Here is a 17,673-nt window from a genome sequence, read left to right on the forward strand (position 1 = left end):
ACTTAAATATTTACAGGATTGAGATCTAAGACTGCAGGTGCTATGACAAGGAAATATTTTGTTCCTATGGTAGGCAGAATACAATCTAGAAATATGGGGGGAAATACATTTTTTTACATGGATAAAAAGAAATAGAACAAAAAAAGAAATATTTTTGTTTTGTAGGTGTAATTCCTTTTCACGGCTTTTCTATGTATGGTAAGTGTGACTTTCATAACCTCAGAATTGCTTTTTATCATACTGCAGTTTAAAGCTGTAGGTACTTTTCTCCATCTTTTAAACTTATATGTATTCTGTTTCTTTGTGTATGAAGACTGTTATACATAATTTTTAAAATTCCAGGCTGTTTCTGTTTACTTATATTACAGCTCACTATCATGTGGGTGTTCCTTCTCTGAGAGCGAATAGCTGAGGTATACATCTTAATGTATATGAATAGAGGGATAAACTTTATTGACAGAGTGTTCTGCTCTTGTGTGTCACTTCTGGGTAGACCAAGTTACCCGTGAAAAGAGTTTGTAAAAATGTGAATTATGTGAAAGGCCTGTTGCTGTATCTGTTTGCCTAGAACAGGTGTTAAAGGAGCATTAAATAATAGAATGATTGCTACTTTACTGCACAGAGGAAAGCTCAAATATCAACAAGATTTCTAGCAGAAAAATTTCCTCAGGTCTCAGATGTAACAAGGCAGCTAGTGCAGAAGTACTCCAACTATGTGGGACTAGTTGTTACAGCTTTTCAGTTTTTTCCTTCGATTTATCAAAGGTGTTTGTGGCATCACTGGGCAAGCAGATTTTAAGATTTTACTTAAAATACTATGTTTTGCTAATAATATAGTTTAATGATCACATGATCATTAAAATCAGATGATTTAAATATGAAATGCAAATTTGAGCCTGATTAGGGAATCCTAAGTATTTGAAGAAGTTAACAGCTTAGTTACAAACTCTTCCATAGGTACTCACTAGGAGGCTTTCACTTTTTCTGTGTGAAACTGCTTTTCAAAATGTTTGTGTTTGACTCTGCCCTTGAGAACAGCGTCTCTCAAACTGGGTGTGAGCTTCTTCCCTCCCTCCTACCCTCTCTCTTGGAAAGAGCTCAGAATATGCTGGTTGTGAGAAGGAGGGAGGCTGAAAAGCAAGGCAGCAGAAACTGGAACTCCAGGCTGTGGGTGCGGTAGCTGGGACCAAGCAGAGCATCCTTTGTATTCCATGCTATGCTGCTACAGGAGGAAGTATCTGGGGCCTTATATAAATCCTATATACACTTTTGCATGTTCGCATGTATACGCTCGTACGGTGTCAACTGCCAGACACTGTTCAGTTATCCTCCTGGCCTTTATGTACGTATGCATGCTGCCAACTCTTCCACTTCCATCTTCAATCATTAAAAACATACACACTAGTAACACCCTCTGCTATTCTTACCCCTATGTAAATACATGCTTCTGTGAACATCTCACTCTACCTTAGCACCCCACCTCTCATACACATGCGCCGCTATTTTCTATTAAGCCACCTCTGATATGTATCTATAAAAATTAATTCACATGTGCATACACTCATATAAATGTACATATATCTGTGTGCATATGTATCCATATGTATACAGACAAATGTATCCATATCCCTGGCTTTGTGTAAATAAAACTGGAAGGGAAGGTGAATATAGAGACTGTGAGTGAATATAGACTATAGGCGTGTTAAAATGTAAGCTGCCATTGGTAATGAATGCACCTGTAAAATGCAGCTGTGGATGTGATGAGTGGACAGATAAAAAGGCTGTTTACAGAAATGTATATAGAACAACTGTCTGTGAAACATGCATTGAATGAATGGAGCAGCCATCAGAGGGAACTGATTATGTTTGTGCAGCATATACATACAACAGATTTATCTGTATGCTAGACCTCTACAAAAAGAAAAAAGGGACTGGGGAAAAAAAAGATTGAGAACTGCTGCTTTACAAATGTAGGCAACTATTATTTTGAGTCAGGTATACCACAAGACTTCTAAACAGTAAAATACCAGATGTCCATGGTTTTCAGATCTTACAATTAATAAACAGATCTCTATCAGTCTGTCATACTTATGTGATGTTATTGTGGCAACCAAAAGCTATATTTTTATGTTTTCCTTTTCACAACACTCATCTTCAAGCAGTAAACTTATTCTGTTCTTACAAATGGGGAACCAGTTTGGATATGGTCACTAACCCAGGCCACATTGGAAGTTATAGATGGTTGAATCAAAAACTTGCCCTGTTCAACATATCATTGTCCTGCACCCCAGAGGGGCTACCCTTAAAGTGTATTTCTTATGCTTTGAAAGCCAGCACTGTTGTAAGCAGGTTCTAATTAGTTTAGACTCTTGTAATATATATATAAATATTACCTAGAATGTATTGTATTACTGTTCTTAACCTTTCACGTCAAACGATAGACTCTATTATGAAATACTTTGTTCTAAATAATTGGTTTAGTATTGGTTTTGTAAATTGTACTACTATAAATACTTGGGTTTTTCCTCATACTTCATGCACTTAATCATTGAACTCTTTAGCAGTTTACAGTGTTGAGTCAATTATAATTCTTTTATCCTTTCAGTTGCTCCACTTTGTTTTCTGTACCATGAACCTTCCAAATTGTATCAGATATTTCGTGAGATGTATGTGCGTTTTTTCTTCAGACTCCATTCCATCTCTTCACATCCCTCTGTAAGTTCATTAGGAATTAAAACCCACTCGATATTCTGCTTGCTATGGAGCAATAATATGTAGTGGCATGATTTTCTATGTGATTGAATATATCCTTTTAAATAGAATAAAATATTTCAGGCAAGCTTGGAAAAATTATTAGGTAACTCCAGTTTGGATAATTTTGTTTTCTACATCAATGTTAGTCTTTGCTGTAGAATATCATGTACTTTAAAATAATACAGTTCTCATTTAATGAGGGTGTGGGATCTTCTTTTATGTAATAGGTTCTTTGTTCAAGAAGTCACATAAATGCATACTTAGTTTCATTTTATTTAATGACGTGTAAGTGCACACTTAAGTATTTTCTGGGGTGGAGAGACTAAAATATAGTCGTATATATGCAGATATTGTTTCAGAGATATCAAGTTAATGTCTGTTCCTTTAACTCAAGTATATTTGTGTGACAGCACATGCTTCTTAGCACTACTAGATGAATTTAAATAATTTAGTTATGTATATGACCAGGACCAGCTGTTTTGAATGTAAGACAGTTGTAGAAATTGGCTTATCTTGTATTTTTGAAGAATAAAACATAATAAATATTATTTTTTCTCCTTCACAAAGTGCTGAATAGTTATATTACTTTTGGAAAACATTTCCGAATTAAAAGAAAATTGTTTCCTCGATATACCATTTCAAGGCTGTGCATTGTGCTTTCAGTCATTACTAGCAGGGAAACGGGTCAGGCTCTATTCATTTTCATGGGGATTTTTAAAAGAAATTTTAAAATGTGTTTGCATTTAAATTTTTTGTAGTTATCCCCATTGCTGTTTGCTTTTAGTTATCAGAGAGATACTATTTCTCACATCCTCTGTTTTTTAGTGCAACTGAGGTCTGTTTCATCGAAGTGGAAATAATTCAAGTAGGTCACATTATAATAACCCATTAAGTAATTAGACCCTGACATAAAAATACCACAAGTAACTTAGAACTGAAAGGGACTGTCATAACACATTATGTTGCTAATACATACGTAGAATTCTAGGAGCAAGGCTTTAGTGACTGAAGGCATTAGAGCTGTTTGTGCCCTGCTTTCCTGAGCTGTATATTATATCATTAATAGTGTTTTATTGGTCGAATTAAAAATTCATGCATACTTACATGCTGATACTGTTTTCTCAGATTTGACAGGATGAGTGTTAGTATTCAAGATGTGATCTTGTTTCATTAGGGCATCGTATCATTGTGTTTGCTGTTTGAGACTCTTCTACAAACCCATCTGCCCCAGCTCTTTTATCACCTTCGAGAAATTGGGGCTCAGCCGTAAGTACTTCTTTCTGACTTGCTACAATTGTTGCAGATTCATTGTTCTGAAAATGCTGTTCTGTAGTATTTTGATTTAAAAGCTATGGGAAATTATTCAAAAGTGCAAACATCAATGTGCCATTTTTCCTTGAAAGTCAGTTGGAGTCCTTTATCTAACCTGCGTATATGCACTTTATACATTTCTTCTGTATGTTCTGTAAAAAAAGAGAGGAGAATTGCTCTATAAGAAATGCTGCATTATTCAGCTAAGTTTCAGTTATTAGCGTCAGATCTGACGGAACTAAGTGATTTATTTCCTAGGGGACAGAAGATGCAGAGATACATTGGTTACAGGGGAAGCTACTGGAAGGGGAGAGAGCAAGAGGCTGTCGTTCTATAGTGTACTCATGGCACCAAGTGCAATAGAACCTGAAAATCTTGGTGTTATAATTGCCATCCATCAGAATAGCACAATAGCAGAAAGGATGAAACATTAGGAATGATAATAGCTGAGGATGTCTCTAATGTGATTGTTTGGTCAGAATATTTTAATGATATTAGTACTTTGTCAAATGAGATGCTAAATAGTTTTCTGATGGCTGTTGCAAAGGAAAATATTGATTATTAATGCAGCAAGAGCAAATAGTTATTCTTCCTGGAAGAGAAATGCAGAAGAATGATGAAATATTTTCAGTTTATAGAGGATCTGTTTGATCATTATGGGAGGCAGAAATATAATAACTGTTTTTTATCTCTTCTTTGCAGGCTACGAATTTCATTTAAATGGATGGTACGAGCATTTTCTGGTTATTTAGCTACAGATCAGCTCTTGCTTCTGTGGGACAGAATCCTGGGATACAACTCTCTAGAAATTCTTGCTGGTAATAGGATTATTTTTACAAAACATGTTAAGTCCAGGTGGATATAAGGCAAATACGTGCTGACTTCAATGTATTTTGTGACAAGAAGAAAATAGTTGCTCTTTGAATGCTGGAAGCAGATTACATATATGTCAAAGAAAACTGGAATTGCATAAAACCCGCATCTCTTAACAAAAATATGTGAGGTATTTTTTTTTTAATGATAGCACTCCAAAAATGCTAAGCACTCTCTGAACAGAACATAGGATGTTCTCCCAGCTTCAGTGGTAACAATAAATCAGTTCATGACCTTTCACAAAACACAAGATTCATGTTACTCATTTATGGCAAGTATTTCTTCAGTACTTACAGCAACTGAGAGTTCCCCTGATTTTGCTGGATTTCTTCTTTCAAAGTCCCATCTTTTAAGAGACTTTGAAAGTTTTGTACTTATTTTTTATAAAGGAAATAATGTCCTAAGATTTATGCAAAGTTTAAGATGGGGCTTCTAAAGAAGACGTGTATCTTCAGTTGGGTCAGTTTTTAAATACAAAGTAGGTGAATAGAAGAGTAAAGGTTTTGGTTCCATTTGTACTTGTAAGACAGGTATGTAGAGAGATATAATTATATAAGATAGTACGAAAGAAATGAACTTTTTTTTTAATGTTATATAATATTCATAACAAGTATTTCTATTTGAATAAATTAAAATTATTGGATTAGAAATGAACTAATTGTAAATCACCTTGCCCCCTTTAATTAAAGCTAGTTATCTTAAAATCAAGCATTTTCACTCAGACTTTTCTGAAAGAATGTTGTGGTTTTTCTATCCGTTTTAAAGAGCGGCCAGAGAAACTCAAACACATCCATCCCTCGTATATTATTCTTCAGAATCAAAATAATTAGTCTAAAAGAGTGAGAATTGGTATTTTACATCAAGATTAATTCTAACCACTAATTAACAGCAACTTAAATATTGGGCATTTTCTTTCAGTCCTGGCAGCTGCTGTGTTTGCTTTCCGAGCAGTCAACCTGATGGAGGTGACATCACTGGCTGCAGCTGAAGTAAGGATAAGTTTCAGTTAGAAGAGATTGAAATAGTTTCTGATGCTTTGCCAACAAGAGTAACTTAAGCTTCACATGGCACGTGGTACATAGTGCAAATCTTTCTGCCTAAATTCTTACCTTAGATAAAAAAATAAGGGAATTGTGAACATGCAGTACACAATACTGCTTCTCTGGAGTAAAAGGAAATAAAAGAGTATATTTGCTACAAAAATGCAGTGTTATCAAATTATTTTAGACAATTAGATTATTTTTTCTGGTTTAATATATAATCCGTGTTTGTGGGATATATTGTTTTTAAAAAATTGTAGAGGCTTGTACCTTTTTTCTCAGTACATTTTCATGTAGTTGCTTCTGTGCTTTTTGATATTGCAAAGATTTTACAAGATTGCCTTTGTCAATATTAATCTGAAATTTCACTGTGAGTACCGTCATGGGAAATGAAGAAAATTTAGTCATTAAGATGAAGATTATTATTGTTTATCTCTAGGAATTTGTTAAAATATATTTTTTCCAAAAACCTGGTGATGTATTTTTTCAGACTTTGAGAGATTATGATGACTTTTTCATTCTTTTTTTTTTTTTAAACACTTTCATGAGAAGACATTGACTATTTGAGTCATTACATTGGACTTACTTTACAAGTACTAGCCAAGCCACAGGATAAGGATTCTTAATTCCCAATTATTTTTAGAAGCAAGTTGAAATGTTAGACCCCTTATTCACCCATGATGCCATGTATATTTGAAGTAAGGCTAAAGGCTAAAATAAAGTTACTTGGTTTATATACGTAAACATATGCTTTTTCTTTGAAATGTTAGAATGAAAAATAATACAATAAAGTAGTAACATAAAACAGAATAATTTGTTTCTAGCCCAGTCTGAATCTAATAATTGTTAGTATTATAGTCAGTATTTGAATCTTTTTCTGACTTCTTGACTTGCTTTAAAGAAATTTGATTCAAATGTCAAGTTTAACAAGCTTTTTTTGTTTTTTATCCTAGGCTGTACTTGCTGACCTTTCAACTCTGAAAGTTATGCCTCTTCTTCAAATCTTCTTGTTTGCTACTGTTACTTGATCTGCTTCAACAATATTGGTACCACAATTCCAATCTTTCCTGAGAAGCTAATCAACTATGCAATGTCTGCATAAAACCAAAATTAAACTGTATGTTTAATATTAATTTAGAAATCATGACCTTAAAATTTTCTAACTGAAAACAGTAACTTTGCACACGAGTGTGTGCAGTGCATGCTACTGAATTTCACCGTAACAGCAATGGTTACTGTTTGTACATTGAGAATGACTACTTGTGCAAATAAACAATATGAATCAGTGTCTAAAATGCATGTAATCTTAAATTAAATAAAGTAAATGTAATTTGTGGTCTGAGTTTTGTGATGTCAGTGTTGGAGTTGTAAAAGCTCTCTTTTAATATGAAATTACTTTTTCAAGCTCACAGCTTAGAGGATATCAGCTCAAATACTGTCAACTGAGAAAATAAAGATACTTTAACTTGCAAGAATTTTTTCTCATTTTCTAAGAAAAGGATAGGATCATACACCAGTTCTGTTATTTATTCTCTCTACAGAAATTTTCTCCATGTTCTTTCTCATGTTAGGTACTTCCGTTTATTCTTTTCATAGACGGAGATGTAGTCATGCATTCCTCATCATCTTCAGTTAGGTATAGAGCTCTCTCAGGCATCTTCTAAACTCCTTTCCAGAGTCCCATCAAAGGTCCCGTGTCATAAAATATGTTCCCCTGCAGAGAAGGCCTGAGCATAGCTTCCTTCAGAACTTGTTGGAGCCAGTCCTTGCATGAGCCGAACTATTGGCCTGAGAATGATGCCAAGAGTCCTTTCGCCGTGCCCCACACCCTCTTTGGGAGAGCAGTGCTATGCTTTTGCCAGTTTTCCAGCCTCTCTGATTCAGCAGCTCAGGCTTCAGTTCAGGATCCAAACTTATATTGATGTGTGATGGATTGTCACTACGCTGTCAGGCTGACTCGTCATCTGTTAGCAATCATGCCTTTTTGTGAGGTCTTCCAGCTTCTTCCACTGATTTGTTTAATACTGAAGTCAGAATCAATAATCTGATTTGGTTAAGCATACCTGAAAAAGAACCAAAGTCAATGTAGCCACTGCGTTTGCTATACGACTTTTATCTTCACCTAATTTACACACATGATGTCATAATTTGTCATACATACTGAATGTAGGACAGTGAAACATGAGTCCTTCATAGTTTGCTCAAAAGTTGTCTGAAAAGTGATCTAAGCTGTAGTCTCAGATACGGTTATGAGCTTTATGTCTGTGATTCTTGTCTCTGTCAGGATAATGTAGTAAGAAACTTACTGAACTTGACTGCTAGTAAATTTATAAGGCTAATTTTAAAAAAGGTAAAGTTGTGACTCAGTATGATCACTTCTTATATAAAGAACCAAACTGCTTAACAGATAATGACTTATTGAATTAAAATATTTTGGGAAATTTTGTTCTGGGTAACAAAATTGATCTTTCCCTTAATATTTCCAAGAAATGTTTTTAACTGTTTGACTAGAGGCTTTTCTGTGATATTTGATTTTTAAAAAGAAGACACATGTGATGGCTTTTATCTTTACAGTAAGTATTACCATGTTCTATATATGAGGAATGGAGGCATAAAAAGATTAAGTGATTTGCTAAAGATTACAGAGTAAATGCCTGAAAGAGGTGAGCAGTCTCTCCTCTCCTGAATTCTGTTTATACTTCAGGATGCTCAGTTTGTGTATTAGCCACAAGACCTTATTTCATCTTCAGAACAACACATAATGCACATCTACATCTAAAAATGCAGCATTTTGCAGTTTTAAAAATCCTTAAGATTGGGTAGCAATTTAGAAATTATACTGTTACAAAGCAGTCACAAGGACTGTGGCTCAGGAAGGTCATTACAAGGTTAATGTGGGGTTTTAGGGATTTAAAAGTATTTACTAAATAGCAAGGGAGATTCCCTGGAAGCCTGTTGACCCTCTAATTCTCATCGCTCTGTGCAAGCACATGGTGCAGAATCTGAACGTTACTCTAACCCATTCCATAGTGGGATTTTTGAGCAGTATTTTTTTATCTTTTTTTTTCTTTTTTTCCCACTTTAAGTAGTTTTGAAAATGTTACAAATAGGCAGAGATAGAGATGGTTGGGTTCTTGTTTGAACAAGAAGTTGTGTGACTAACAGAATATGTTCTGTTCTCTGACTGGACATCTTGTTATTCATCCTAACAATCTCGCATCTCCCTTGTGTCCCTTCCCCCTGGAGTACTTAAACTCCTCTTCCCAACCTCCACCCGCATTTCTCCGATGGCTGGATGAGGACCTTAACACTTTGTGCCTACTGTGGGTCAACACGCACCTTCGGCTGGACCGCTTGTGCTGCCTCCTAGGCCCAGGTGATGCTGTGGCTCTTACTCCAGGGTAGCCCAAAGGCTTCATGGACTGCATGCAGCTCATCAGCCAGGTATCCCATGGACCAGCTGCAGCACAAAATCTCTTGAAGACCTCTGCTGCCTTTTGTCAGGTGTTTAAGTTGACTTTTCTGAGACACGGAAAGACATGTACACACACAGACACACACATATACAGGAATAATTAGTATAATTGCTCTAAGAAATGAGATTAAGATGAGATTAAAAGTGAACCAGATCCTCTCCTTAGACTTCAACTATACTGTTAGATTTTTTTATATCTTTTAAAATCTATTCTTAAAAAATTGCTTTTACTGAAGAGGTATTGTTTTCATGTTCCCCTCAGTTTCTCATTTTAGTTCCAACAAAATATTGTGTTTCAGATTCTGGCTGATACTTGTATTTTTAATCTCCCTTGCTTAAATAACACTTTCATTTCAAATATATATTTTTTTTAATATTAAAGTGACTGGTTTCTATCTTGCAGCTAGATACTTGTCTTGTATACATAGGTAGTATCAATTACTTAAGTATTAATTCTTTCACTTTGCAGACCAGTTCAAACCTGTTGATGTCTATAGTCTATCATTTGACTTCCAAATTCCTAAAACTCCTTCTTCATTTTTGCTGTTTTAAGTAATAGCCAGATTTTGATAGTAGAATCATATCTAAATTGATAATTACATTGATTGAAACAGGCTCAGCTGAACCGTCAATGGCTCAATTTAGCCAAATTGTTTTTCTTGGTCTGTTCCTCCCTATTTGAAATCCATATAAACAGACATTTCAGTACAAGAACCAATTGTCTCCATGTTTATAGATAAAGACCAATTTTTTGCTGCTTACCTTAGGAATCTGGCTATGGTCAGTCAAAGGTTTCTTGTAATGCCAAATAGACTGTTTAAAAAACACAAAAATAAATAGGCTTGTCTAAAAATGTACCCAAGTTATCTGTGTTCAGTACTTCCAAAAATATATTGAAACTTAAATCTTGATGGCTGGGTAATGGAACAATTTAATAACTTGAACAACTAGAACAGTTTCTACTTTTTAGTGGAATTTTTTTGTCATAGTAACAAATTTTATTATGAGAAATGGAGAGAGTATGGAGACCGTTAAAGTTAGATATCCCAGTAAAGGGAAAAGGCTGGAAAGAGGCACTAGTTTAAGACACATTTCTACTTGTTGCCAGAAACCAGGAAAATAAATAAATAAATAAAAAATCCCCAAGCATAAGCCTGTGTTACTGTCTTCTAATGAATTTTGTAAAATTCTTCCAACAAGACTGAAGAGATTTCATTAAACAGAATTGTCGTATAAAGATCAGTTAGGGGAAAGCAATTTAGTGAGCTGCTTATTAACACTAAATAAGCATTTATTTAAAAGATAACTGAAATATATTGCAAAACTGTAGGGCTGTATCTTCAGCGAGTAAGGGGAAGAGCCTTTTGATGTACTTGAACAGATCGGTAAAATATTCCATCCTGTATTTTGTGTGAGGAAACGGGGCAGGGAGGGAGGATGCAGCAGGATGGCGGGAGCTGCTGGGCTCTTCCTTGTCCCTCCTCTCCCGGAGGCTGTTCCTGCCGCTGCTCCGGCTGCTCTCGGCCCCGCAGCCCACGCAGGAAAGGCAAGTCATTCGTTAGCTGAAACGCGGTTTTGAGATCAACAGAGCTTTGTGTTTTGTAGGGCTGGCTACAGCTGGCTTCCTGCGGCACCAAAAGCTTGCTTGATGTGCGGTTACTGAGCAGGGCCAGGGCCAAGGCCAAGGCCAAGGCTAGTTCCTCTGGGGAATGGCCAGCAGAGGGGACATTAGCTAGCCTTCCTGTCCTCCGGAGGAGAAACCACCGGCCAGAGAAACCACCCCTGTTGAATAATTGCCTTGCGGATAGCCATATTAACGGCACTGGGTTTCAGTAGAAGTGCCGAAGGACAACTGCGGTGGGGCTGGGTTTCTTGTTCACAGCCTTAGGGCCCAGTACAGGAGGGAGAACAGCCCCCCCGCAGGCTTCGGGCTTTTAGCACAAGGCCATGCTTGTCGTGAGGGACCGTGTGTCTGTGAGCAGTTCTGCAGGAACCGTTTATTGTAGTAGGTAACCACAGAATAACCTGAAATCTTTAGAATCCAGAAGAAGCTGTGCTGCTAATTGAAATCACTGAAAGAAATTTTTTTTTCCTGCACATTTCATGCTTGGCTTTTTCAATACCTTAACAAAACTGTTAATGCAGGAAAGATAATTTTGATCCAGCAGTGCAATAGTTGTGCTCTGCTTTAAAACAGTGTTAAAATGTCTCATCTTAGTATTTTTGTTAATTAGGCAATTAATACTACACCTATCAAATGATGGCCATCCAGACTGATTACACCTTTGAGAAGTGTGTCGGGATACTCGTGTCTCCATGGATGATTAACGGTGCAGGTGTTAACGGGGAGAGATCGAATACACGGTTAGGCTGGGATGCACGGATGTACATCTTGGGTTCAGCAGGATTTGTAAGGCTGTAACGCGTAAACAATTGTAACACAGTCTAACTGTGCTAAATACTGACTGGGGATCAGCCTTACAGTAATTCCGGGGTGGTAACACTACTTTTTGGCAAACCATGTTTTTTGAGTCTACATTTAAGCCCCAGGAGGTTCACCTGGTTCTGTGTATTGTCAGACGTTGCTGGCTGCCGAAGGTGAAGTTCCTTCCTGTGAAGGAAGATGTAGCGGCGCCTCTATTTGCCCATATTTCAAAATCAGCATGTTGTTCTAGAGGTCGGACTACTGATACATGCAAACAATTATCTCTAGAGAATTGGCTTTATGGAGGACCATGGTGCCTTACTAAATGACATTGTCTTTGGCTGAACAGTTTGAACAAATTGTTTCTTTTGGGATTATGACCAAAATAAATGGACTATTTAACAAAGGAGTTAAAGCTCACAATTTGTGCAAGGCAAAGCATGTGACCAATTTCTGTGTTGTGTTTTAAACAAAAAAGGTCTGTATTAAGTTGCTAAGAGACAAATTGGAATTTGATAGTCAAAGACAAAATATTATGTTATAACCACATAATATGTTTTAGTAGGTATTTGATAGTTCTTTTTATTCGACAGTCGTGTGTTCCATGAATGGTACATTCTGTGATTTTTATTCTGGAATGCTCTGTTTAGGATAGTTATGCTTTTCATGAGTCCAGATATAAATGGTAAATCAGCACAAATATATGTTGTAAAAAGCAGTTTCATTTTCTGTCCAGAATTATTTTTTATCTAAATTTGTTTGATAATATGTCCCTTTTCTCCATTTTTTTTAAGTGCTTCTGGGTTACAAAAACATAAGCATTGCTTTGAAGTCCGGTCTTGGTTCATTAACATTAATATCAAGTTCTGACTGTGGAAAACTGGCGTTGTTTCAGCTTATGAAGGAAGTTTGGGTTCCTTTCAGCATTCACATTAGTAGTGAAGATGTTCGCGTCATAGTTTTTGACATAAAGACATATTTAGATATTGAATTTTAGTTTGTGATACATTTGAGACATTCTGACCATAACCAGTTTCTGAAGACATTAGAGTTAACTGGTAGACATGGGGAAGTAGTGTTATTGGTATTAATACCCCTCACCATTAACATACAGGCACAACAGCCTGTCTCCCACCTCTGCCTCATGCTCGCAAAGCATACTTCCACTATGGGGAAAGTGACTCTTGGAAGAAAGGGCTTGTGGAAAAAACTGCTCAAACTCTGTAATCTCTGTAACATGGAAAGGGATCATTTACTATTTGTATATTTAACAAAGTACACTTTCTTCTACTGACTGTAGACTGCATCTTTATTCAGCAGTTAAAACATATATACCAATTAAAAGTTAAAAAGGTGTTCCTGAATTCATTATTTGTTCATTTTAAAAACTTGAGGAAGTTTTCTTAATCATATGAAAGAGAAAAATGTCTTTTTGATATGTTCGTATAAATTTTGAAATTCAAACGTTTACAACTAGATGTTTCTGCTCCAGAGCTTTATCTTCTCCTCTCTTCTCTTTTTACAATATTCAACATCTTTACATCGTTTCGTGTAATCTGGTTTTCCTGTCTTTGGGAATTACAGTTTACAGGAAATATAAGCATTTCTGGTTATGACTCTTATCTTTCCCTGAGAAAGAGAATGTTTCTAATCTGTTATGAAGAAATGCTGGAATAACTTTAAAGATTTGGTATCAGTCCATTCTTGCATTAGGTGGTGATGTAGATAATGGGTAAGCATTATAGTGGATAGGACAAAATAAAAGTATCATTTCCAGAGAACAAATGGAGAATGGTGAAATCTGGGCAAAGAAAAAACCCGAAGATCAACTTATGTGTTATGTACAATAGTAATTCGTGATGTTAGAGGCTTTACACGTTTTTTCTAGTTTGTCAGATCTTTCCCAGTCTCTGCAAAATGGTGAAATTCTTCCCCAGAGGCTGATGAAAATCTTGATTTTTTTAAGTGAACTGGGGAGGGGTAACACAAAGAGTAAGGCTCTGATATGTAAGGTGCATCTTTGCCTATTCAGATGTGATTTTCTTCTTTCCATTGAATAAAGGAATTTATATAAATATGTATTTGTATTTTCCTAGTTCAGAAGAAGGAACTGCAATTCTTACAGTTATTCTATCTGTTTTTTCATTTCAAGGGTAGTATTCTTATAGGTAAGCAATTCCAAACATTTTTGCAAAATCTCTGTTCAATCTATTGTACTTTTATAAAAGATCACCCTTTTTTCTATCTTACAGAAGAAACATAGAAGCAGCTCTTCATAGATACAGATTTTTTGTTCATGAGTTCTGAAGAGTTTAATGAAGAATATTTGCAGTTGAACTGGCCTTTTTTGTTCTGTTTTTGTAGATTTTACTGTAGATCTCTCAGAAAACTGGACACGACCCAACCGAAATGAGTACGTTCTCAGTGCAAATGTAAGGCAGCTTTTCAGTTTTCTCTAGACTGAAATTTTGCCCCTTTTTTGAAAACACCCTCGTGAGATTATTAACTGGCAAGTGCAGGATCACTTTCTCTTTCTTGACTTCAGTCCAGACATTTAAACAGAGAGATGGTTACTGATACTGCTCAGGAAATTGTTCCAATGCAAACAGGTCAACGCTGTACGCTCTGCTTTTGGTGGGACCAGGCCATTCAAAGGCAGGGTTATTATGGGACAGAGACATTCTTTCAAGACTCAGTGCTGTATTAAGATTTTAGTGAGGAGTAATGCTAGGCATTTAGCTTTTTATTTCCCTCGTAATATTTATTTTAAATTTTCGCTAGCCCCCTTATGTCAGTGTGAGTTTACAGGCCGTCTGTTAGATCTAGAAGGAGGAGTTGCAAGAATTTAAGTAGTACACCATGCATTGTGCTCTTCTTTCTAGCTTCAAACTCCCAGGACAAGGCAACCGCCCTGCTTTAAGGAACACCACCCACTGCCTTAGTTCATGGTTTGCTGCAATCTCTCTCCAGTAACTGGACAGGTGCCACATCTACCTCAAGTCTTTATAATTCACGAAGTATTAGCAAGCTAATTTTTTGGTTTTGTAGCTGTTTCTTGAGCTGTCTTTCAGATTACAAAAATATCAGGATTATGAAGGTACCAGTCCTAGAGTGATATCGAAACTGTGAGTTTTGAAGGATCACAAATCTGGTTCCAGGTGAAGGGGAACACCGCTGGTGTTAGCACAGCTAATCCCACTGGGAGTGCATCTTTGGAGCCAAATACTTCTCTGACTCTCTTTAGTCCCTCAAGATTGGTTCTGAAGATACTGTCTGAACTAACTGAAGCAGAAATTTGACAACAGATAGCAAATCATTAGGAAAGATTTACCCATTGCTACTGGATGTGCATTGCAACTCTGTCATGCTGTAAGTATTTGCCTTTATGGTTGTTTTCTACGTATATCACTCCAGTAAGGCCTAAAACTTAGTCAGATTCCTGCGTCCCAAGGATGTGAAATAAGGCATATGGAAAAGCATCAGGACAACTTTCTGCTGCTCAGTCCCTAGTGAATAAGAGACAAAATATCACTCACTTTTTTCTTGAAGTTGATTCATCTCTCCTCTCTTCTTCCTTCTTTTTTTTTTTAGTGGCAAGACATGTAGAGCAGGATCTAGTTCAACTTATTTTAGAAGTGTAGCAGTTAAATGGCTAAAATAGTTTTCCAAGGCTCCCTTTATTGACAGTAGAGGGAAACAACTGTTTCAAAGGAAAAGTTGTCTGAACTTAGATGCTTATTTTAATATGAAATTAACAACCTTCTGGAAGTTCCTGTTACTCTCTATTGATTCTGATTTAGATGTCTAACTTTTAGTTGAACCCTTCCTTGTAGTTTCCTGTTAATTGCTGTGAACAGTTTAAAAAGAACTGCTAAAACTCATTAAATAGTGGGTAAGTAAATCCTATACAGGTCATATCAGAGAAGGCTGACAAACTTCACTGAATGCAGAACTTTTTTGTCCCACCCCTAACCAAAACTCTCCCAATTTCATCATGAAGGCAGATAACAAAATAAAAAAAGTTCAGATCCAAGGAAGATCATGAAAGCTTGTTCAGCTCCAGTGCTCAGGGAAGTTAGACCATTGCACGCAACCCTCCAAGTATCACAACCTGCAAAGCAAGCAGGAACAAAAAACTAACTGTATGTACTATTTCTAAAGATGTAAGCAATGGATGAAATTTTGCTCTCATTTTTTTTTTTCTGATAAATACAGCAGTTTGTAGTGAGTCATAATGCCAAATGCCCAAGGTTGTGTTTGAAAGTAGGAAGATGGTCTGTTTCCAATGACCTTGTAACTGAGGATATGCTCTATGATGCTATTACCCAAACAAAAACATAAACAATTTGAGACAAAGACAAAATACATGTTATTTGATTTTCTCAGAAGTAGTTTCCATATCTCTTTCAGCTCTCTGGGTGATTTGAGACTAGCTGTCTCTGCCTCTGCAAAATGATCTTATTTATTAGCCGCCACGTCGCACACGATACCTGGCAGTACGTGCCACAGAGTTGTGACGGACCTAGAGAGCTCCTGTTTACAGGACGTACAACTTGCCTACAGACATACCAGGAAACAGTCTCCTTGCTGTGACCTCAGAGCAGCCATTTCAATCTACCACAAACCATCTGACAATAGAATTGTATTTACACACGACACACACGTTCACTAGGCTTTTTATTACTGTCTGTTAGTCACAGATCATGAGAATATAATCTCTCACTCAGGCTCTGGGCTCTGAATGAGTGATTGCTTGTCCCACTTTTCAATCAACAGCTGCTAAAACTGCCAGAACTGCACTTGAAGTAAAAGCTCTGGTCAGTTCCTTCTTGTTTCTTCATAAGGTCATAAATATTCTTTGTTCTTATCCCAAATACTTACTTAAAGGGGCAAATGATTGCCATTATAAATAAATAATCCGACAGCATTTTTCTGACCATGCTCATTCAGGTAAAGAGCAGCTCTATGCATTAGGAGCAAACAGGGCTTTACCTCCTTATTTAGATAGAAAAAAAGATATTCTGAAAGTTACTACTTACATTACCTTTAAAGCAACAGTTACTTTACAGCCACTGAGAAGATTACAACTGATCCCCCACAACACTTGTACCAGCTTGAACAGGGAAACTGTCCTGAACAGTTCCTGTTCCAGGCGAGTAGGAATTTTTTTCTCCCACTGAAAAGACACTCAAACATGCCCCAGGAGGCAGTCTTCAATACTTGCTGCGATCACGAGAGCGCTAAATTATTATATCCTAATTATATTTTTTAAATTGTGACTTGTATTCTATTTTTTCTTCCACACAGTTGGTCAGCATGCTTGTTATAAGATAAAAGTTAGTCATGTGCAGTAGTGACTCTCATCACCTCCTGATTGTCATTTTTTCCTTGTTTGCTGTCTAGCAGGAAGGGAGGGAAGAAGCACACACAAAGCACTGCCTGTCTCTGCTCTAGGTAAGGGTAGATTTAGAGATTTACTGAGATTCAGAAAAGGTGAAAGCAAGATTATGTACATACTGGGATTTTTTTTTTTCATATGGCAATAAAATTATCTGTGCTCCCTCCCCTCTGAGATAACCTTTTTCAGTGAGTCATCTCCAAAGCTGTCACTTGTATGTTGAAATGGGTTGAATTCTTATGTTGCTTGAAACAGAAAAAGATGGCAAGCAAATTATTTTTAGTGTATGGCTGGTTGAGTAATGCTGCTGTTCATTAAACGTTAAGAATTGTTACATTGATCATTTAAAGACAGTTTGAACTACAAATGAACTGAATATGACTTTACTGGGGATGCA

The 17,673-nt window shown here is 36.4% G+C and overlaps 1 protein-coding gene across 3 annotated transcripts in view; it reads left to right on the plus strand.

Annotated features, from left to right (window-relative positions):
• TBC1D19 (TBC1 domain family member 19) overlaps positions 1 to 7,433 on the plus strand; it is a 55,131-nt gene extending 47,698 nt beyond the window's left edge. For 2 of the 3 annotated variants that reach the window (XM_054825057.1, XM_054825059.1), the window contains exons 16-21: positions 166 to 198; positions 2,606 to 2,715; positions 3,929 to 4,020; positions 4,768 to 4,883; positions 5,857 to 5,927; positions 6,932 to 7,433. In XM_054825057.1, the coding sequence (XP_054681032.1) occupies positions 166 to 198; positions 2,606 to 2,715; positions 3,929 to 4,020; positions 4,768 to 4,883; positions 5,857 to 5,927; positions 6,932 to 7,006 (497 nt within the window). In that variant the 3' untranslated portion in view covers positions 7,007 to 7,433. The remainder of the gene's footprint in view (positions 1 to 165; positions 199 to 2,605; positions 2,716 to 3,928; positions 4,021 to 4,767; positions 4,884 to 5,856; positions 5,928 to 6,931) is intronic. The other variant, XM_054825058.1, reaches the window with a different exon arrangement.
• Positions 7,434 to 17,673: the final 10,240 nt, after the last annotated feature.

The sequence above is a fragment of the Grus americana genome, chromosome 4, assembly GCF_028858705.1.
Source record: "Grus americana isolate bGruAme1 chromosome 4, bGruAme1.mat, whole genome shotgun sequence".
Classification (NCBI taxonomy): domain Eukaryota; kingdom Metazoa; phylum Chordata; class Aves; order Gruiformes; family Gruidae; genus Grus; species Grus americana.